At 46.0% G+C, this 24,056-nt stretch overlaps 1 protein-coding gene across 13 annotated transcripts in view; it reads left to right on the forward strand.

Annotated features, from left to right (window-relative positions):
* LOC147451714 (subtilisin-like protease CPC735_033790) overlaps positions 1-24,056 on the forward strand; it is a 160,909-nt gene that overhangs the window by 22,261 nt on the left and 114,592 nt on the right. For 11 of the 13 annotated variants that reach the window (XM_086517599.1, XM_086517598.1, XM_086517603.1 and 8 more), the window contains 2 exons: positions 26-308; positions 411-500. In XM_086517599.1, the coding sequence (XP_086373725.1) occupies positions 26-308; positions 411-500 (373 nt within the window). The remainder of the gene's footprint in view (positions 1-25; positions 309-410; positions 501-24,056) is intronic. The other 2 variants (XM_086517601.1, XM_086517605.1) reach the window with 1 other exon arrangement.

Raw genomic sequence — 24,056 nt, forward strand, 5'->3', positions numbered from 1 at the left:
TATGTGGGCCCTTTTTGTGGAGCAGGCTGGGGCAGCTGCTTTGTATCTCTCTGAAAATGTAGATGCCAGGCCTGCAGAAGTGAGGCGAAGTATTCTTGATGCTTCCGAACCCAAGGCAGTTGCGAATGTAAAAGCAGTTACAACAAACAGATTATTAAATGTAAACATGCAAGCACCTCCAGTAAATGTGCATCCCAGATCCATTTATGATGCAGAGGAAGGGTCATCATATTCTGTAGTTGTAAGTTTGGAAATACAGCCAACTTATGCAGTGACTTTGGCTCCATACTTTTCTGACCCCAGTATAGGTGAGTACCAGGGTGCAAGAACTCTCATCCAATGTTTATCACCTTTAATATCACTTGTTATGACAGCCAACCGCAATTTGAGTGTATCATAGAAACTGACAGGATACTTTTCACCAAGTAAATTGACTTTCAAGACTGGTCCAACATGGTCCTTTGCTCAAGTGATCAAGATTGTGGTAGCAAAACAATCAGGTTATCTCCATCATGCCTAAAAATACAAACAAACATAATGGAAAGAGTGTGTACATGTTTTGTGCATACCTGTCAGTGTAGAAAATGTTGCATCTTCGTCATGCCTAGAAATACTAAACATAATGGAGAGGTTCTGTATATGTTTTGTGCATACCTGTCTGTAACTTGTTTAAAATTGCGTTGAAAATGTTGCAATTAATCATGTATCAACAACAGGCCTGTATTGCGATTATTCATTTTCCATTGTGGAAAATGATATTTTGATTATTGGGTTAATATTATATGGCAAACAAGCATGTATCTGCTCTGTTTCTTTAAAAGAAGAATATATTTTAGAAAAGGTGTCTCAAGGGCACAAACCTTGAAGTATGTTCAAAAAGAAAATTTTAGAACGCTCTGTATTCAGGCCCATCAGAGCATTATGTGGGTATCTGTTGGCTTTGTTCCCAAGTTTTGCAAATCTCGGAGGCATCTTAGAACCTTGTCACGGAATCACTGAAGATCAGTTCCATACAGCTGAAACGAGAAGGTGCTCGAACCAGCCGTGGAAAAATAGCTGAAGTATAGGGAACATTCAAAGAAGGAGCTCTCCTATAGAAGACTTTGTGCCTCCATTTGCCAAGTAGCATGTGCCTCCTTTGAATCTACCTTCTCTCAGCTTCTTTGCCCCTCATCCATATATTTTTTAACTGTTACCATTTTTTTCATTTAGCAGCATGACTTGCCTGCAATAACATCATGACTTCAATATAATACATCTATTGACCAAAAACATAGTCCGTGTAAGTTTCTACTTCCTGGATAGTGTCAAGAGGGATGAATCGAGGGGCATTTTGAATGAAGATTTGGAAAACAGAACCTACCTAAGGGTAACCATACCTTCTTCATCATCTGGAATGGCACTAACAATAATTAGTCATCGTAGATATCTATCAACGTTTTAAACACGTGGTGCAAAATTTGGTAAAAGTGGTGTGCGCTTCTCAAAATCATGAGAAGTTGAGAACCTTAATCTCTGCCCTAGCTTCCCCTATTATCTTTTAGGCCTGTAGGGTGGCTGGTGGAAGGATATAAAACAGGAAACATTCAAGTGTGGGGTAACAAGTATGAAAGCGATGAGAGAGGTGCCTCTTGTATACTTGATTCGTTCCCTGCTTGGTTCAGCCTACATGGACACGAGCCAGTGAGTGTGTGGGCGTGTGTTTCTGCCATGTGGTGGCCATGGGGCTCTCTTGTGGATGGGCATACCCAATGGTTATTGGGCTGTCACTGCCTGTTGTTGCAGCCATAGGAACTTTTATGGATGGGCAGTATCCGATTGCCTGATAACAAATGTGCCTATGTCTGATGCTATGCCCAACGCTAAAACCAGACACATGACTTTTGAGTTTAAGCTTGAGATGTTAGACATAAACTTTGAACAAATCAAGTTTTCAGTTCAAACTTACGGTGTGAGAGTTGAAACACAGGTGCAATCAACAATAGATGCCTAGATGAGATTAGTCATAAATCAGAGACGAACTTTGGAATATTTAAGTGCGAGAGAAATGGCTTTAAAGAAATCAATCGTATGATCTCTAGGTCTCTCAGGAGGTAGCTCTAGGCAAACCCTCAGAGAAACAATGGGCTTGAGCATGCAAAAATTCTTGGCGTTCTGTTTCCAATTCTAACAAATTTTAATTTTTATGCTCCTCAGTCTCTCAAAAAGATCTAGTAAACCAAAAGACTGGATTTCATAACTTTAGAAATGGCCGAAGCCGATACAGGTGGGTGTGGACTCACCCTTAATTTTACATCTAGGATGATTTCTCTGTCCTTCTCATTCTTCAATGTTGCCTTTCTAGCCCAATGGTCGACCACGACATGGTTCTTTTGGAACCAGGGTACCCCCAAGATTATGTCACACCCCTCAAGTGGCATGATATAGAAATCGTCATGCCCTAGATACCCTTGACATTGTAACCGCAATTTGCCAAGGATAATTGCAATGGTGACATCATGTCTCGGTGCTGCCAAAACCGCATCCATTTGTGGCACCATTTCTTTAGGCGTTATCCCAAGTTGAGCTGCCAATTCCGGTGAAATGAAGTTGGCCTTGGCTCCTCCATGGAAGAATATCACGAGCTCCCGATCTCGTACTTCGCCCCCCGCTCTACAGATCTCGGTATTCTGATCCCTTTGTTCCAAGGTCGCCTAACAAAATTTGGAACCAGTCCTTCCTTTGTCTTTCCCTTATTTGTCCGCTTCTTTGCCAATTTGGAACTTTTGGTCTGTCCTCAGCTTGCTTCTTTGGTTTTTTCACTTTGCAAGAACGTGCCCTTGTTAACACTTGCCCTCTTTGAAGTACTTTGCATGCTGCTTTATTGTCAATTTAGGGCTTGTGGGTTTCTTTCTTTTTTTTTCTTGCCTCCTTGTCCTTGGAAGATGACACTGGTTCGTCTGATGGATAAGTCAAGGTGCTTGAATGCATAGAGAAACTGTCATTTGGGTGCTCCATGAGCTTCTGAATGCTCTTGGACTTTTGTATCGTCACATCTCTTCAGGTAATCCGCAACAAAACCTCTCCATGTGCGCTAGGAAAGGGACCTTCCGGAAGGAAGCAGCATCCTCAGATGGTTCCAAGCCGTAATGATGTCCTGCTCGTATTGCTTGGTCAATCATGCGAAAGTGAACAATGTCTTGAACTTTACCCACATTTTCGGAGATTTCTTGTGTACAAAAGCAAGGTTTACCACCATGTCTGAGGATTACCTTTAAGAAAAGTTGCTGCCTTTTGTACCTTGATGGCTTCTTAGAAGTTACCCCCAGAGAAAGCAGTGTAGGCAAGAGCTCGATGGGCATTCTTGAAGCTTGAAAAAGTTTTAAAGGGTATGGCTTGACCCCCCATCCTTGAACTCTTTGATCTTCTTATTCTTCTTTTCTAGGTCGTCATATTGAGTAGCTCTCGTGAGGTGGTTTTGCTTCTTACCATAGATGGTACTGAAAGTGTGGGAATCACTGTCTGAAGAGGACGAAGTGTCCTCCTCTGAATTGTTAGATTGCTCTCTAGAGTTCTTCTTGATCTGCTTTCCTTACTTTACTTGTTCTTTCTACACTTCTTTCGCCTCTTCTCATCCTCACTGGAAATAGAGGAAGAAAAATTGTCTGTACTTTCATCAGTGCTACATGTGAGTCAGTGAGGATACGGAGGTTACTTTCGGAGATGGGATTTCCCTAGCAGACGACCATTATGTACTGTGACAACCAGAGTTATATAGCCTTTGCGAGGAACGCGGTGTTCCATGCCCGGACCAAGCATAGAGAGATACAGTATCATTTTGTTCGTGAGAAGACCAAGGATGGCTCTATCTGACTATAGTATATCCCGAGTTCAAATAACCCTGCTGACATCTTCACCAAACCTCTTCCAAAGGCGACATGATCCTCTCATGCCAACTCCCTTGGAGTTGTTTCCTGTCCAAGAGCTGAGAGGGGGTGTTAGAGTTCAGCGGTGGTGGCTCTCTAGTATCTCCCAGGAGCAGATTAGGGAGTGAGGGTTGCTTTGTGGTTGTGCCCCGCCGTATCTGAGGTAGACGTACCTGTTCTCAGCGATGCACACCACGGTGTTGCTCACCCGGTAGGCTAGCATGAGGGGGGACCCCATTCCTAGGGTTTCTCGGGGTCAGAGTCTCCAGTGCTCTGCAGTTCTTCTACTAAATATGTGTATCAAGTCACTTTCACTGAGTTTATTAGCCATTTATCAAGATCGTGGGGTTTTGCAGTATATAGGGCAAATATGGGATTTGCTTATATATTCAACCCCTCCCCTTGTACTTTTGACATGTGTTGTGATCATTGCAAAGGTTCCACGTTTGGGCACACTCTCTCTCTCTAGTGTTTTTCATTGCTAGCGTTTTGTGTGCGTGGCTTCACCTCTCCCTAGCGATTTTCTTTCCACCATTGATCTCTCTCTCCAACGTTTTCTCCAGTGATCTCTCTCCCCTGCTAGCGCTCCTCTCCCTTGCCGTGTGCACACCCTCTCGGTGTGACGTTTCTTGTGGTGAGTTCCTATGTCCGTTCGATGGGTGGTATGTGCTAAGAGCTTGACAACGAGGAGATCCATCACGATAGATTCGAGATCTATTGGCTGCCCGCTACGGAGAGGAGGTTTGCTCGCTGTTGCAGACAAGTTAATCACCCGATTCACCCTTTTCCGTTGCACCTTTGACATCGAGACCCCTGTTCCTATGGTTACCCAGGGCCAATGTCTCTAATGTTAATACATTTGTGCAACTAAATGTGTGTTGCAGGTCACTTTCACTGAGTTCACATAATTATTAGTATTTTAGCCATTCAATAGAATCGTAGGGTTTTCTGGCTGGGTAGGGCACTTTGCCTATTGCCCTATATATGCAAGCCCACCCCTTGTACTCTTGGCCTTTTGTCATGAGTGACCAGAGCTTCCAAAGTTTTGGGCACACTCTCTCTCTAGAGTTTTCTCTCTCTAGCATTTTATCTACACCGTCCATATCTCTCTCTCTCTCTCTCTCTCTCTCTCTCTCTCTCTCTCTCTCTCTCTCTCTAGGTAAACCAAGGTTATAGTGTTTAACACCACACCGCAATGGGTCAGGAAACTCATTCGACCACTACTGGCACTCTCATCGACCGAGCATTGGAGCTACAGAGATACAGACGACCGCGACTGAGGAGAGGAGCTACACAGCATCGACGGAGACTACAACAGAAGATTCGAGCCATACTCTCTCGACATCCAGAGTGCAGATGAGGATGGATCCTCACCATTTCTTCCATCTTTGTTTCACACACTGTTACATCCAGTTTACCGGGTACCTATTGTATCAGCTGCTACACCCACGTAGTTTTAGATTGTAGTAGTAGTAGTAGTATTTTGTTCCACTTCTAGTTCTTTTCTAGTTCTTTTGTACCCAGACATGGTATTAGATTCACTATTTTGTAACTGATTGGTCTCATAGGTCATTTTGGCCTTTTGAAGACGTTAATATAACATTTCATTTCATTTCATTTCTCTCTCTCTCTCTCTCTCTCTCTCTCTCTCTCTCTCTCTCTCTCTAGGTAAACCAAGGTTATAGTGTTTAACACCACACCGCAATGGGTCAGGAGATTAGTATCTACTTTCAAATATGGTCAGGAGATTGTGGAGTATACAGATGCATACACTTACCTGGGGGTAGTCTTTATTGGGCCGAGATTTTCTTTGAGAAGAGTAGCAGAGACTAGACTAACTAGAGCTAGTGGGACTCTGGGAGGAATGGAGAGGATGTGTTCACAAGTTCAGTTCCAGGAACCTAGGACAAAGTTATGGCTCTTTGATACTTTGGTTGCCTCTACTATGTTATATGGGGTGCAGGTTTGGGGACCTTCTGTAGGCCAGGATGGTTGGAGGCGTATGGAGAAGCCCCTGGTATCTATGATCTCTGCGCTGATTAGAGCCAAGGCTTCCGTACCGCATGATATCATTCGAGCGGAATTAGCTGCCTCCCCATGGAGATTGAGGCGCTTACCAGATCAATCTCCTTTGTACACAGTTTGTGGGATACTATCAGAGACAGATATGCCAGAGTGGCTATAGAGTCCTCCAGACAATTAGCTCTTAATGGAGATACATCATGCTGGTATGCACAGATGGCATCATGGTTTCAGACACATGGTTTCACCATGGACAGGTTGCCTCCTTTTCAATACTCTTTACAGGCACCCTTGAGGTCTCTGACGCGGGTAGAGATTAATAGACTCATTCCTCAGGATCTGATCCAACTGGACACGAGGAGGACATGGATAGGCGCGATACAGGAGTTGGGCACAAAGATGGCTTTCTATAGAGAGCATCTTCTCCACCTCACGGGGGATGGGTTTGTGATTCGACCTAGCTATATGGACACACATCTTTCTCATGGTTTGTGTTGTGCCATTGGCCAGATACGCACGTCCTCACATCAGCTCGAGATTGAGACTGGCAGATTCAGAGGGACACCAACAGATAGCAAGATATGCCGCTTATGCCATCTAGAGCCAGAGACAGAGGTACATTACATATGTCATTGCACAGTGTACTATGAGATACGAGGCCGTTTTCCTTGTCTATTCAAAGAAGGTTTTGGGCCTCTATCTAGGATGAGGATCATAGATGTCTGGGGCTATATCTACTTGAGTTACACAGGCATAGAGAAACTTTACTGAGGAGAGCTAAGCGAGACAACCCCAGAGATAGCTCACAGATTTCTTTACACTAGATATTGTACACCCAAAAGAACAGACAGAGGAGCAGCCAACAGTGGAGAGGTCTACCCGCACTATTGGCATTCTCATAGACCGAGCATTGGAGCTAGGGAGATCTAGACGACCCCGATGGAGAAGAGGAGCTACACAGTTTCGAAGGAGGCTACAGCAAAGGATTCGAGCCATACTTTTTCGTCATCCAGAGTACAGATGAGGATGGATCTCTATGAAGATGGATCTCTACTTTCCTCCCATATTGTCTACACATTGTATAGCTCAGTTCACACATTTCACGCCTTTCGCCTTTCACACCTATCAGCTTAGTTTAGGATTCCGCAATGTTTATATTTGGTTATCCTAGTTTAATTTATTTTGTTAATCTGACTTTGTATCAGATACACTGCATTGTAACTTTCTAGTCTCATAGGTCACTTTGGCCTTTTGAAGACGTTGATATAACATTTCATAACATCTCTCTCTCTCTCTGTGTGTGTGTGTGTGTGTGTGTGTGTGTGTGTGTGTGTGTGTGTGTGTGTGTGTGTGTGTGTGCGTGCAGGTGCAGAGCATACAGTGACATCAGAGACAGATACACTTCCTTGTTCAGTGGACACCCCACACTACGCCAGATCATGGAGTCTACAGACCAGCGCCGATTTGGCCAGTTCTTGACGGAGATACAACATCATAGGGAGATGCTACTACAGGATCCTATACAAGGAGGGAGAGACGGCAGCTCCAGCTCACTGACTTCTTTCAGAGATCTACTACAGTGCTTATGCCGACACAGGAGGGGGTTACCGTTCAGTGAGCCGAGGACCTCCAAGCCAGACGGAGACCGAGAGCATCTGGTTACCAGACACCTGTACTACATGAGAGGGAGATTACAGAGATTCGGGCTCGTCATCAGCGCCGTATCCAGGAGCAGATCGCTCATTTACATCTACATCCGGAGATCATGCTACAGGGGATTTTTACTTCGCCATCGCCTATGTATCACATATTACATCCTCATTATGGGACTGGATGGAGCTAGCTAGTTTGCATTGCATTCTTGTACACCCCTACGCATATATTTCACATATCCTTAGTATTAGTGCTCCATCTCCCACCCCACTCCACTCATCACTCCTATCCTACTAGTTCAGTCCTATTTTATTTTATTTCATGTTATATTTTGTCCTTTTTTTGATCACCCAGAGGGCATTGACAGTTGTACATCGATTTTGTCTCATAGGTCGAGTTCGGCCTCTAGTAGACGTTAATAAAGCTCTCTCTCTCTCTCTCTCTCTCTCTCTCTCTCTCTCTCATTTTTAGCCATCAATCTTCCTCTCTCTGTAGCACTCCCCTTTCTCTCCGCTTGGACACCCTACACGACAGGGTTAGTCTCCGTTTGTGCACGTGCCTGTTCAGTGGACGATACGTGCTAGGAGCTTGTGTACGAGGAGATCTATCACGATAGATCCAAGATCCGTTGGCTGCCTAGTCCCAAGAGGAGGTTTGCTCACGGTTGCAAACGAGATCACCACCCGATTCACCCTTTTCCACTGCACCTTTGACAAGGTATCAGAGCCATGACGTGCTCTCGAATCAGATTGGTGATTTGTGCGAGTTTTTGGTGCTGAATTTCCGCGACGAAAAGAGACGGTTTGCTGTTTTTTCTGCATTTGTCACTCATTTGGGGCTCATTTTGGCTGTAGTGGGCAGATTTGAAGGTTTCCATTCCTCTACCTCGACCCTTAGCCTTCTCACATCCAGATTATTCCAATGGTGTTGGACCAAGAGGAGCAGTTCAATACAGGGAAGAAGTGAGGCTCTAAAGCCTTGGCCGGTTCAAGAACAAGCAAAAGGGTAAGAAGAAAAGCAACAACAATCCTAAGAAGAGTGATGTTGAAAAGGATGCCTTGAAGGTGGATCGGTATTGCAACCATTGTGGGGAAAAGGGCCATTATTGGCGGCAATGTCAAAAGTGAGTTGGAGATCCTTCAAATTCTTCGACAGCGTCTGTGCAGTCACCAACCTTTGTTCATTTGGAGATTCTACCCTCAGAGGACTCTCCACGGACATTGAGGGTTGCGACAGCCCTTGCGGTTCGAGATGGTCGTGATTGGATTCTAGATAGTGGTGGTAAGAGTTCAAATTCTTGTCCAGTGGTGGGCTCAGTATCTCTCAAGAGCAGATTAGGGAGTGAGGGTTGTTTTGTGGCTGTGCACGGCCATATCTGAGGTAGACGTACCTATTCTTGGTGATGCACTCCATGGTCTTGCTCACCCAACAGGCTGGCATGAGGTAGGACCCCGTTCCTACGGTTTCCTGAGATGAAAGTCTCGAATGCTCTGCAATTTTGCTACTAAATATGTGTGTCAAGTCACTTTTAGTGAGTTTACATATTATTTGGCATTTATTAGCCATTTATCAGGATCGTGGAGTTTTGAAGTAGATAGGGCAAATCTAGGATTTTCCTATATATGCAACCCCTCTCCTTGTACTTTTGGCATGTGTTGTGATCGTTGCAGAGCTTCAACATTTGGGCACACTCTCTCTCTATAGCGTTTTTCACCGCTAGCGTTTTGTGTGTGCGGCTTGACCTCTCTCTAGTGTTTTCCTCTCCACCATCGATCTCTCTCTCCCCTACTAGCGCTCCCTCTCCCTTGCCGTATGCACACCCTCTCGGTGTGGCATTGCTCGCGATGAGTTCCCGTGCCCGTTCAATAGGCAATACTCGCTAAGAGCTTGACGACAAGGAGATCCATCGCGATAGATCCGCGATCTATTGGCTGCCCTATACAGAGAGGAGATTTTCTCGCGGTTGTAGACAAGTTCATCACCCGACTCACCCTTTTTCGCTGCACCTTTGACATGGTATTAGAGCCACAGCCTGCTTTTGAATCGGATCGGTGATTTATGCGTGTTTTTGGTGCTGAATTTCTGCAACGAAAAGAGACGGTTTGCTGTTTTTCCTGCGTGTTTCACTCATTTGGGGCTGATTTTGGTTGTAGTGTGCAGATTTTCTCACTTCTACCTCGACCTAGCCTCGTCACAAGCCCAAGTTCAACACCATGGAGGGGAGTGATGATTACGACATGAATTCACTTCGTGATGAAGAAGTTCATCATGGGGATGCTACCGGCGATGGTGGTGAACCACCCGTCAACGAGGAGTAGGGAGATTGTTTCCAGTTCTACTCCGGCGTAGGTGATCAACCAATCAAGGTACCTACCCTTCCTACTTTTCCCTCCGATCGGCAATTGAATAGAGACAACTATGCCATTTGGAAAGCTACCATGATGGCCGCGCCATTTCCGTTCTGGATTTGGTTCACACTGACCTTTGTGGACCTATGCAGACACCTCCCTCGGCAAGGCTCTTTATTTCATGTTGTTGGTGGATGATTTTAGCCGCTTTACTTGGGTATACTTTCTACAACACAAGTACGAGGCATTTGGCCTTTTCCAGAATTGGAATTCTCTTGTGGAGAAGGAAAGCGATCAAATGTTGAAGACTATTCGATCACACAAAGGCGGAGAGTATAACTCCTATGCTTTCATTCATTTTCTTGTGGACAGCGGCATCAAGCGAGAGCTAGCGAATACTGGATCACCTTCACAGAATGGAGTTGTAGAGCGGCAGAATAATACAACGGTAGAAATGGCACAAACCACGCTCGAGCATCGAGACTTGCCAAAGTCTTTATGGGCAAAGGCAGTTGCTACAGCAGTTCATACCATACACCGATCTCCAACCTCTTGAGTTCCTAAGAAGACCCCAATTGAAGCCTATTTTGATAAGAAGCCCAACCCTCTCGAATTTTTGGGAGCGATGCTTATGTCCATGTACCGAAGGAGCAAAGGGGGAAGTTTGACCTCAAGTCTAGGAGAATGATTTTTCTCAACTACGACTCTCTTTCCAAGGGATATCGACTTTATGATCCAGAAAAGAAGGATGTTGTACTCAGCCGTGATATTGTCTCTAACGAGTTTTTACCTTCAGACGGGGCTTCCGCTCTCAAGTCTTCCACCACGACCCCTGATTTGCCAATGCTTGGAGACCCAGATTTTTAATTGCCTCTTAATGATCCCTCTTCTCCTACCCATGTTCCTCACGCTTCAAAAGAGAATGCACCCACTCCTAATGATGCAGATGACAGTGGTTCTCACCATGATGTAGAGTAAGAGCCAAATGTACCAGTAGCTCCTCCCCCAAGGAGCAAGGTAGACAAGTTTCCAAAGTGGCTATTGGAGACTTTGCGAGATTCGAGCTTCAGATTTTCCACACAATTGGCGTGAGCTGGTAGTACACGACCATCTCAGCGACTTCATTTCATCGAGGTGGATGGGACTTTAGTACAGGTGAACTATGCGTTGATGTCCATAATGATCAAGAACAGAGACCCTCTTACACTTGAGGAGACACTTTCACAACCAAAGTGGAAGTTGGCCATGTAGAAAGAAAATGATTCCATCAAGAAGAACAACACTTGGGAGTTGGTTCTGCGGCCTCCCAAGCGGAAAGCGATTTGTGTAAAATGGGTCTACAAGACCAAGTACAAATTTGATGGTTCTTCAAACAAGCACAAGGCACGACAAATTGCCAAGGGTTTCTCAAGACTATGACGAGACCTATGCACTGACTGCAAGGACGGCAACCATTCGGATAGTTTTTGCCCTTTTACGAGTGGCCATTTTTTCAGATGGATGTTGTTTCGGCATTTCTCAATGGTGATTAGAGGAGGAGTTGTATGTGGAGAACCCTCCATGGTTCGAGGATTCACACTTCGCAGACATGGTTTGTAGGTTGTTGGCTCTCTATGGCCTAATCAATCCCCTCGAGTGTGGTACCAAAAGATAGACTCTTTCTTCCTACGAAACTCCTTTCAACGATCTATTGCGGACCCAGATTTATATATTTACCGTGAGGAAGAATTGGTGACACTTGTTATCCTCTATGTGGACGATCTTGTGATTATAAGTAGCAATATTGAGCACAGCCGTAGTACTATGGAGACCTTGGCTAAGGAGTTTGAGATGACATATCTTGACTTGCTTCATCACTTTCTTGGATTGGAGATATGGCAAACAATGGGGGGCATTTTCTCTCGTAGGAGCACTATATCCAAGAATTGTTAGAAGCGTTTGGTATGACCGAGTGCAATCCTATCTCAATCCCTATGGATCCCAATTAGAAGTCACGATATGATTCCCAAGATGTAGCAGATGCTACAATGTATCGGAAACTAGTCGGTTCTCTCATTTGGGTTCTCAACACCCGGTTTGATGTCAATTTCCCGGTGGGACTTCTCAATTCTTTCATGCACAAATCGGCCAAGTCACATTTGGAGGAGGCTCTTCGGACTCTGCGGTATTTAAAGGCGACCAAGTCATTAGGCATACATTATGTAGCTAGAGGTTAGACTCCCAGATCATTCTATGTGGATGGAGTGATTCAGATTGAGATGGAGATCCAAATGGACGACGGTCGACTACAAGTTACACCTTTTCTTTTGGCTCAGGAGCAATCTTATGGAGCAACAAGAAACCGCCCTACACAGTTGCCTTATCTTCCACAAAGGCAGAATACCGAGTTGTTTGCAATTCTATATGCGAGTCAGTGTGGATACAGAGTTTACTTTCGGAGATGGGATTTCCCCAACAAAAGACCATCATGTACTCTGACAACCAGAGTTATATAGCCATTCATTGTGAGGAACCCGATGTCCATGCCCGCACGAAGCATATAGAGATAGAGTACCATTTTGTTCGTGAGAAGACTAAGGATGGCTCTGTCCGACTAGAGTACATCCCGAGTTCAATTATCTGCTTACATCTTCGCCAACCCTCTTCCGGAGGCGACATTCCCCTCTCATGCAAGCTTCCTTGGACTTGTTTCTCGTCCAGGAGCTTAGAGGGGGTGTTAGAGTTCAGATTCCTATTCGGTGGTGGCTCCAGTATCTCCAACGAGCAGATTAGGGAGTGAGGGCTGTTTTGTGGTTGTGCCCGGCCGTATCTAAGGTAGATGTACTCGTTCTCGGCAATGCACTCCACGGTAATGCTCACCCGGTAGGCTGGCATGAGGCGGGATCCCCATTCCTAGGGTTTCTTGGGGTCAGAGTCTCGAGTGCTTTGCAGTTCTGCTACTAAATATGTGTGTCACGTCACTTCTAGTGAGTTTACATAATTATTAGCCATTTATCAGGATCGTGGGGTTTTACAGTAGGTAGGGCAAATCTAGGATTTGCCTATATACGCAACCCCTCCCCTTGTACTATTGGCATGTATTGTGATCATTGCAAAGCTTCAGTGTTTGCCACTCTCTCTCTAGCGTTTTTCATTGCTATAGTTTTGTGTGTGCGGCTTCACCTCTCTCTAGCGTTTTTCTGTCCACCACTATCTCTCTCTCTCCGACATTTTCTTCAACGATCTATTTCTCCCCTACTGGCGCTCCCTCTCCCATGCCGTGTGCACGCCCTCTGTCTGTGGCATTGCTTGCAGTGAGTTCCCATGCCCGTTCAATGGGCGGTACGCGCTAGGAGCTTGATAACAAGGAGACCCATTGCGATAGATCCAAGATCTATTGGCTGCCCGGTTCGGAGAAGAGGTTTGCTCGCGGTTGCAGACAAGTTCATCACCCCATTCACCCTTTTCCATGGCACCTTTGACATGTAAGGTGCAACGGAACGAATGTTGTTCTTTCTCAAGGTGAGTGCTCTGATCGGTGCTCAAGGTTCCTTTTATTCTTATGGAAGGGAGAGCCTTCCGTTCTTAGTGAGAGAGTGCAATGATCACAAACAAGTGGATGGACACTGTGCGTGAAAGTGTATGAGACAAAGAGATAGAGAGAGAAGAGAATACCACACCAAAGACATTGTAAAACCCTCCTCCGAAGGCCCCACTCTCGTTGGCGAGAGTGGTCTACTATTGATTGCACAAACCAGTACAAAGTGGATGCATGTGACTGATGCAAATCTAGGCTAGGTTGATGTCGACGACGGGGATGACGAGACCGACGTTGTGGCTGAAATATGATGCCCTTTATTTGCTGTCCAAAAATGCTACTGGCTGAATTCAACTACTGCTGAAAACGCTATGGAAAAACACTGGTTTGCTGGTCTTTATCGCTGAAATTCTTCTCCTGTTGTTAGGCTGAATTTGCTATGGATAGAGGGCGACAATGGCCTGCTGAAAACGCCCAAGTGCTAAGGTCTATGGCGATGCGTGCTTGGAGGAAAAACGCTAGGCTGAGAAGACTGGGCGATGGTGGTTGCTTGCTGAAAACGCCAAGGGCTGAAGTCTTCTGGCGATAGTTGCTTGCTGATGAAAACGCTAGGGGGTGCTTGCTTGGAGGAAATCGCCAAGGCTTGGTCTTGCTGAGAGAGAGGGTGAACCTGCTGCCGAGGGCCTGTGTTCTCCTTGCTCATCTGCCAAATAGTGCTAGCCTTGGTTTGCTTACATATTATCTTATCCAATTTGCCCTACTTAGTTCCCAGCAAAAGTCACTTCAAATAATTAGTGAAAATTGTCAAAAATAGGGAAAATAAGTAAAATACACTGGAAAATTCCCCTGAAGGATTCTAATGGGAATGCTTATGATCATGCTGTGTGCAACCAGAGGATATGCATGTGCACTAAGTGCCTGGTCATGCACGGTCTGCAAACAGACTCACAAAAGTGCCAGAACACTTCTAATCTAGACTGACTGGACTGATGGAACCCTTGTTATGAAGTAGCTTGTCCACGGACACACAGGGTTGGATGCGTCAGGTGACATCCCCTCCTTTTCAAAGTGAGGTACTGGTACCGAACTGTATGGCGTCGAGGGAGATCGCCAATAGCATCCGAAATCCTGGAAGGGACTCTTCGCCGGCCCACTCTAATGTGTGGGTCGTGCGGTGTCTAGACTGGACTGATGGAATCCTTGTCATGAAGTAGCTTGTCCACGGACACATAGGGTTGGATGTGTCACGTGACATCCCCTCCTTTTCAAAGTGAGGTACTGGTACCGAACTGTATGGCGTCGAGGGAGATCGCCAATAGCATCCGAAATCCTGGAAGGGACTCTTCGCCGGCCCACTCTGATGTGTGGGTTGTGCGGTACTTGAACTTCATAAAGGTCTGCAACGCTTGCTTCTTTGGGCCGCGCCGAAAGCGACAGAAAGTCTTCTGTTGCTCCTTCAATGCTTCAACTTCGTCGATAGTCGTGCTTCTTTCTTCTTCAAGAATCTCCATGGCTGAAAATTCCTAAAACCATTTTCAACACAAAACTATGAACATACCTATTCCATGTAAAGTGAGTGGAAAAAATCTTGTCTTCCTAAAAGACTATGCATGCAATGTAGATGAACAAAGAGATAGAGTGCCAAACCGTTCACCACACACGCGCAAACAATGAGATCAAATCTTTTTCTTCCAATCTAAAGCAACTAAGTGTGGCAATTCACAACGGAAATGCCCATGCTTGGTGCTCATACTTTCATGTGCTCTTTCTACAACTGTGTCATGCCAAGGAAGAGACATGGAATGTGACTTCCTTACATACATACTTTTCAGCTTTTCATGAACAATCCGCATACATTCATGCTCATTCATGAGCGAAACGTGCTCAACGTACAATATGTCATGCCTAGTAAAAGGGATCACATAAAGATTCTGACGAAAATACATGAATCAATCACAAATGAAACACTCGAACAATGCGTGCGTATGAATCATGCGAACACATAATACTTCCTGTGAGGGTTCTTTGGACCGAGGCTCGAGAGCCAAGATCGGTTCTTCCTGAGGGAGTTCTTTGGACCTAGGCTCGAGAGCCAAGATCGGTTCTTCGTGACTGATCGCATCTGCAATGAGGTTAGATTCACCAGGGAAAGTATCAACTAACACATCATCCTTGTGAACAATCACATCATCTTCATGCAACTCGTCATGCTTGTGAGAAATCACATCTTGATCATGCAAATCATTATGCTCATCATTAGCATTCAAATCATCATACGTATCATCATGCAAATTCTGTGTGTCATGCTTTGGACAAGACGAGACCGAGAGAGTCTCCTTCTCCTGAATCCGTTCAATCTTCGCCTGCACATTAGCAATGAGAGAGGGAGAATGAACAACTTGCTCTCCACGAATGACAATGGGAGAGTCACTTTTGGCATTGAAGTGAACGTATTTTCCGCCCAATCAATGAGAGGGTTATGCTCACGAAACCATCGAATGCCCAAAATCATATCACATCCTGAGAGAGGAGAGACAAAAAATTTTCTACGGAAAGCAGCTTGTGGGCTGTAAACAACACATCAAGGCACTCTTTCGTGATGAGAGAGTCCATACCGAGAGCAAAGCCAGAGACCTCGAGAGGAGATTTCTGACTAACCTCTAGGCAGGCTTTCTAAACAAGAGAGGGACTGATCATATCATGCATACTACCTCGGTCAAACAATATGACAAAACGCTGCCCCGTCATATGACCATAGCATTTAATGAGAGACTCATCAATGGGAGGGTCAGGAGAAACTTGGGGTACACTCGTGTTATCATTAATTGCATTGACAGAGGAAGTGGGTACTGTGGATTCTTTAGATTCATTAGAGTCAAGCTTAGGACATGTTGTTTTTATGTGACCCCTAATGTGACAATGAAAAAAACGACCTTCCTTAGAATAAGTGCTTTGCTCTTCCGATGTGATGTATCCTCCTAAAATTCCTTGTGCTACCTTTTCATATGGAGTAAGCTTAGGTTTAGCAATTATGTTAGCCTTACCCTTAGGTTCATTGGAAGAATTCTTTTCTAAGAGACTATTGAAAGATTGGTTAGAAGAGTTACCGTTCTTACCATTGTTACCGTTATTACCATTCTGAGGGTTCTGAGAAGTCTGCGAGGTACTTGTGGAAGTCTTGTTCTCCTTAGGCTTTCCCTTGTTGTGCTTCATCTCCTGTGCGAGAGCAATCGCTACCGCCTTGTTGAGATCGATGGGATCCAGTACCTCCACATCATACTTGATATACTCGTCCAATCCATAAAGAAATGCCTCCTTGCGCTCCATAATTGAGTGCCGAGCTGCAAAACACGATTAGAGAAAGACATAACCAGCATACCATTTTGCTTGAGAGCGCGCCAATCGTCCTTCAATCATGCGAGGTACCGAGGTGGCATAAACAGCGCCTTGAGCTTGTCATGGAAATCAGCCCAATTGAAGGAAAGGGGCGTGAATTCGTCGGCTTCCTCTAGGTGCGCGGCTAACTGTGCCTCTTGCCATGCATGGTACCAATTGATGGCATCACCGGCAAGGTACATAGCTGCCGTCAAAACCTTGCTATTTTTTGTCTTCTTAGTTGTCGCAAAATAAGTATTAAATTGATGCAACTAAGAATGAATAACCGTAGCATCCATCTTACCATCATACTTACTGAAAGTCAACTTCTTTGTGACTTGGTTGTTGGAGTCCGAATCGTGGCTTGCGCCACTTGAGGAACTACCAACATCTTTGGCTGGCTCAGACTTCGAGGTGGAGGTCTCTTTGAACCTCACGATCGACCTCCAAGGCCGCTCGTCTTGCTTCGGCTTCCTTCTTTCTTTGTGCTTCATTCGTCGCGCTCGAGTTCCAAGGCAATGCGAGTCACTTCTTGTTGTATTGCATTTCTTTCGTTTCGCTCTTCGCGCTCGCGTTCTAAGACAATGCGAGTCGCTTCTTGTTGTGCGAGCGCAACGCGAGTCGCTTCTCGATTCGCTTCTTGTTGTTGTGCCATCATGTCCAACGTCGACTTGACCATCGCCTCCATAGAATTTGGTACAATTTGTGGCGTAGATGGAGAAGGGGGAGGGTCGGAAAAACCTCCTGGTGGGAAAAATTCTTCGTCGCCTCTCTCATGCTCATCACCTGTATGCGAAGTATCCATTCCGCTGCGGGTGATGACCATGCACTATGATCTTTGGTTCTTAAGTTCACGAGGAACTTGGGTTCTTGCGAGTCTTGGGTTCTTGGGTTCTTGGGGGTCTTGAGGTCTTGAGGTTCTTGAGGGTCTTCTTTTGCTTGCAATCTATGTTCGAAAAGGATCTTCTCTTCACCCGAGTTCTGCTCTTTTCCGCGGGCGCACCCCTTGGCGGCCTTCGCTCACACCGAGGTTGATTTTTCCCACCTCACGTCAATTGGCTGGCCGCTAAGTGCACGGTCCTCTCTCAATGAGTGAAAAGAGGCACAAGGGGAGGCTGGACAAGCCCTTCTTTTTTGGGATTCCTGTCACTCTTCAAAAACACGATTAGGAATCGACACCCCCAACCGAACCTAGGTTCGTGCGACCGCAACAAGCAAGAAAAATTCTTGTGATTCTTGTGGTTCTTTCCTTGAGTGATACAAAACACTGCCAAAGCTCTGGTACCAATGTAAGGTGCAGCGGAATGAATGTTGTTCTTTCTCAAGACGAGTGCTCCGACCGGTGCTCAAGTTTCCTTTTATTCTTATGGAAGGGAGAGCCTTCCGTTCTTAGTGAGAGAGTGCAATGATCACAAATAGTGGACGGACACTGTGCGTGAAAGTGTATGAGACTGAGAGATAGAGAGAGAAGAGAATACGACACCAGAGACGTTGTAAAACCCTCCTCCGAAGGCCCCACTCTCGTTGGCGAGAGTGGTCTACTATTGATTGCACAAACCGGTACAAAGTGGATGCATGTGACTGATGCAAATCTAGGCTAGGTCAATGTCGACGACGGGGATGACAAGACCAACATTGTGGCTGAAATCTGATGCTCTTTATCTGCTGTCCAAAAACGTTGTTGTAGCGCGGATAATGTGTCGTGCTCTCTACAGTGTGGGTGCCCCTCAGTGCAATGTGCGTGACAATCTCACTCAAACAAATGAAAACTCTCTCAAACAGAATGAAACACAGAAACAACGGATAACAACATAGAAACAATGGATAACAACAGAGACACAAGAGTGGACCAGAACATGTGGACTCGACTAGCTCAAAGAACCATGTACAGACTCTGGCGTGGCAGCACACTCCGCTCCAGCCCAGGACTCACAGGTACAAAAGGGGTGTCGAGGCTCAGATGTCGGGGATGGTGAAGCAGTGCTCTGTGTAAGACATTGGAAAATTCCCCTAAAGGATGCCAAAAATAACGCAAGGCACATTGGTGCTACTCTATCAGGCAAAATATTTGAAAAAAGCAAAGAAGCTGGTTCCAGCTTGGCAAGGGCCCTTTAGAGTACAGGAGGTTTTGCCACAAGGGACTGTCCAGTTAGTCACTTTGGAAGGCGTTCCCTTGCCACTGGTAAATGGCTCCAGAATCAAGTGCTATTACTCCTCTGAGTAAAGGGTCTGCAACTATCCCGCCATCTGTAGGTTCTATGTCCCATCTCTCTCCTCCCCACTATCTTTCCATCAAAACGGGTGTTTTGTTACTGTCTCAGTTATGCTCTCCTCACGACTAGCTTTCCACCAGAATGCATGCTCTGTTACTGTCTCAATTTCTGCTATGTCTTGTTATTTGCGGTTAAGTATTAAGGTCCTTCCAGTCAAGCTTCTCGTCGGAGTGGTTTTGTTCAGTTTCACAAGTGGAATCTGCTTGGGGACTCTTGGGGACTCTGCTTAGATGGCAATTGGGATAATGAACAAGGTGTAATCAAGGACTTGACTTGATGAGACTCCCAATGCCATATTGTCTATGGGAAGAATATGGCAGAGTTTATGTCAAAGAACTTTGATTCCCATAGCAGAAAAAACCTTTGGTGCCATTAAACTTTCACCTTTGCTATAGGAACCTTAATCTCCTAATGAGTCAAAATTACCCTCCCTTTTGTCTGCTCGAGATTTGTAGTTGCTCAAAAATTAGCACTTTGTACCTTCTCTTTACTTCTGCTATCACTTTTATCACTTTGTACCGAGTGTGATTGTTGCGCCCTACCTATCCCAACCCCAAACCCCTCGCCCCTAACCTCTCCACAAACACACTCACCCCTACTCTATACCAACCCCTCGCCCCTACCCTCGCCCTTACCTGCCCTCAACCCCCTAGCCCCTACCCACTATCTCCCCCCTCGCCCCTATCCACTTATTCCCCCTCGCCCTTACCTACCCTCAACCCCCTCGCCCCTATCCACTATTTTCCCCCTCACCCCTACCCACCCTCAACCCCCTCGCCCATACCCACTCTCTCCCCCCTCGCCCCTATCCACTATTTTCCCCCTCGCCCCTACCCACCCTCAACCCCCTCGCCCATACCCACTCTCTCCCCCCTCGCCCCTACCCACCCTCAACCCCCTCGCCCATACCCACTCTCTCCCCTCGCCCCTATCCACTTATTTCCCTCACCCCCATCACCCTCACCCATACCCACTCTCTCCCCCTCGCCCCTATCCACTATCTACCCCCTCGCCCCTATCCACTTATTCCCCCTCGCCCTTACCTACCCTCAACCCCCTCGCCCTTATCCTCTAAATATCCCTCGACCCTACCTCCCTTACTCCCTCGCCCCTATCCTATACGCATCCCCTCGCCCAATTCCGCCTGCATCCATCGATTAGCAATCACAACCCATCGTTTCCAATCCATCGCGTGCTTTAACACAGCCATAGCTTTTTTTAACTCATCATCCGCTGCCTCCATCGCTTTGAAAGGACAAGCTATTCGTTTCTTGCGTATTCAAGCTTTTTCAGAGTTAGCACTGCACACTGCAGATTGACACAACCAGGAATTCTCTTTACAATGGCTGGAACAAGCAAGCAAGTAAGGAAAAAAAAAGCTCTCTCTCCAGAGAGGCCAACTGAGACATCCCAAAAGGCAGAGGATGTGGATACATCCAGCCATGGCCTCACTGATGTGTCCTCCACTGATCACAGTGATGAAAATTACAAGGAGTCCGAATCAAGCTCTGCTTCCGACTCTGAGTCTTCGAGCAACGAGGAAGAAGAAGAAGCTGTAAAGAACCAAAAGAAGAGAAAAGCCATCATGCAGGTACTGGGTCATCCAATTCCTCGGCCTCCTTCCAAGACCCAAACCAAGTTCACATTGAACTTCCATCTGCAGCAGCCTCATCCGTCGCTTCGAGAAGTCCTATCAAAAGACCAGCTACACAAGCTAGGATTGTCAGCATTAGCAGACATCGATCTGCCTTCGGATATTCCCATGGATATGGTGCATGCACTCCTCAAGTTTTTTCCCAAAATCAGAGGACACCCACTGACTGCTACACGAATAGGTAACGCCTTGGGGATGACAACTTTTCCTGCAGTGAAACCGGCTACGCGCACCTATTCCCAACTTTGGAAAGATGCGACAATCGAGGCATGCAAAGAACTACTCAATACTAATCATGCTGGCTATGCAAGGAATAAACAGCTCTGGTCCATTTTCAAGTATTACTTTTTGGTCAGAGATCCTAAAGTCGGAAAGGGCAAGGGCAAGGGCAAGGCCAAGGCCAGATGTGACGTGCCTACTATATTCTCGCACTGCGAAGGCCTATACTGCCTCATCCACACCATCCCATGTGGCTTTCATCAAATTTTATTTACCTCTTTACAGTCTCGGGCTAAAAGATTCAGAGCTCAGGTGCAATCTGTGCAATCTAGCTTTCAATGCTTCGCAGCTCCGATGTTGGCCTGGGTGATTAATATACCTGTTAGTCCTATGGATGTGGATGCGGCGATGCAGCGTAAAAGCTCTAAGGGAAAAGGGAAAGATATTGAACAAACAAAGGATCTATCTGAAAAGCCAAAGAAAAAGAGGGCAAAGGTAGTAAAGGACACAGTAGCATCTTTAGTATCCCTGCCAGTCTCCGAAAGCCAACAGCTTCGAGTGAAGCAACCAGTTCGACGTTCCTCGCATACGGTCACTACTGATTCGATGGTCAGTTCAGGTGGTCCAGATCACACTATGCATGTCACAGCTGTGACTTCTACAGTGTGTGTTCCTCTCTCTACTGCTGCTATTTTTACACCTACCACAATGACTAGCTCCCATGTCCCAGTGGCAATTGCTTCTTCTCCTATGCCTAGTCCTGCGGCAACCACTCCTACCATCTCTACTTCGACAGAAAGGCATGCGCCTAGTCCAGAGAGGCATGCTCCTAGTCCACCGCGAGCAGTGCCACTTGTCACACCAGTCCCACCAGCAGTCCCACTAGCTGTACCACTCTCCAGCTCTCTTCACCCTGACACTATTACACGACCTTCTACAGGATCGGACTCTACATCATTTTTTCGGCTATCGGAGGATATATTGCAGGAGTCTAGGCAAGCCATTGCCACCATTGAGCTGGAAGCAGAGCGTTTAGCAGCCACACACCAGCGTCACGCAGCTACTTACGCAGCTATGGAGGGAGCTCTGAAGGTTGCTGAGAGCGCCATCGCGGATAGGGATGCCACTATTTTCGCACTCCAGCAGGCCCTGAAGTTAAAGTCTCAAGTGATTAGTGACCTTCAGAATCAACTACAAGGATTTAGAGAATTGCTGTTACAGGAAAATAGGGCAACGCAGCCTACGATGATGGGTATGGGATATGGGTGGACTACAGCAGGTACACCAGTGCAGCATGCAGCAACGGGTCCTTCTCAACAGTTTATGGGACTTTACTCACAGACTCCAGTTCCCGTTCAGTACTACAACCAACAACAACAGTATCCTCCTCCTCAGGGGTTTCAGTCTTCACCATTGCATCAGATGCAAAATATGACTTGTTGTGATGGAGTTGCTGGAGCACACAGGCATGGCTGTGTTACTCGACGTCCTCAGTACACTACAGGACAGGTGCTACCATCGGCTCAGCAGCAGGTGGCTGGTCATTTCTCAGGAACTCACCATTGTACATACTAGTAGTTTTCTTTCAAAGTTTCAGTCTTCCTCTCACCGAGACGGTGAGCGGTCTTGTGGTGGGCAACCTGTAGCAGGGCTACAGTCACTTCGCAGGACAGGCAGTTGGACAGTTAGCTACAGTTGGTCTGGTTCACACTGGACGGACCCTTTGGGCTGGGAGTGACACGTGGTAGGATACCTACGGTGGTCTAGTGGACATCGTGGCCAGGTCACCACCACCACTCAGTTTGGAGATAGACTTAGCTGGCTGGACATTTATGGGCCGTTGGTGGCTCTTATTGGTTGTACATATGAGTAGTCGTGTTTTGGGGCAGTTCTATCTTATCTTGCACGTAGTTGTCTAGAGGAAGTCTTACACAGAGCACTACTTCACCATCCCCGACATCTGAGCCTCGACACCCCTTTTGTACCTGTGAGTCCTGGGCTGGAGCGGAGTGTGCTGCCATGCCAAAGTCTGTACATGGTTCTTTGAGCTAGTCGAGTCCACATGTTCTGGTCCACTGTTGTGTCTCTGTTGTTATCCATTGTTTCTGTGTTGTTATCCGTTGTTTCTATGTTTCATTCTGTTTGAGAGAGTTTTCATTTGTTTGAGTGAGATTGTCACGCACATTGCACTGAGGGGCACCCACACTGTAGAGAGCACGACACATTATCCGCGCTACAGTTAGGTACGTAGTGTTCGGTACGTAAGGTACGCAGTACAGAATGGATTGAGTTTTTAGGTACGTAAAAATTCGTCCTTTTTTCCACAAAGCCTATAACTGAGAGTACTTCATACATTTACTTATGTATTCACCAAGACTTCAAATAAAGACTAGCAAATCAACAGTACACCGTTACAAATGCCAAAAATGGAGTCCACGACTCTAACTGAACAATGAAAAGGCAAAGCTAAGATTAGCTAACCATTGACCAATGTCTACAAAAAAATAGTATCAGATGTCTGCTATCATGGTCACATAAAACTAAGAGCATCAAAATAAATACATAATGAATCGTGAAAATGATGAGTCCCGACTCTAATAACTAGCACTAAAAACCGCACACTCAGCTGAAACAGGGCTGAAATAGGACTGAAATCGGCTGAAATATGATTGGGGGACCCACAAGGAGACCCAAAACACCCCCCCCCCCCCCCCCCCCCCCCCCCCCCCAAAAAAAACAAAAGAACCAAAACAAAAAAAAACCAAAAAAAAAAAAACGTGTACGGAACCTATCCGTAGTATGTACTGAACCGTACGGTGCGGATGTACCGTATGGATAGAATCCGTACGTACGTATGGATGCAACCTTGGGGTGCACCCATTCCAAATGATGCAGGTGACAATGGGTCTCACCATAGTGCAGAGGTAGCAAGTTACCGAAGTGGTTGTTGGAGACCTTGCGAGATGCGGCGACTTTACATTTTTTTTGGACACGACTCTCTCAGCGGCTTCGATTTGTTGGGAAAGATGGAACCCAGATCGCATAGAAGATGCTTACGTGGCAGTTGTATGGACGCTATGCGTTTTGCAC

Source organism: Adiantum capillus-veneris, chromosome 8, assembly GCF_014529385.1.
Source record: "Adiantum capillus-veneris isolate H3 chromosome 8, ASM1452938v2, whole genome shotgun sequence".
In the NCBI taxonomy this organism is placed as follows: Eukaryota; Viridiplantae; Streptophyta; class Polypodiopsida; order Polypodiales; family Pteridaceae; genus Adiantum; species Adiantum capillus-veneris.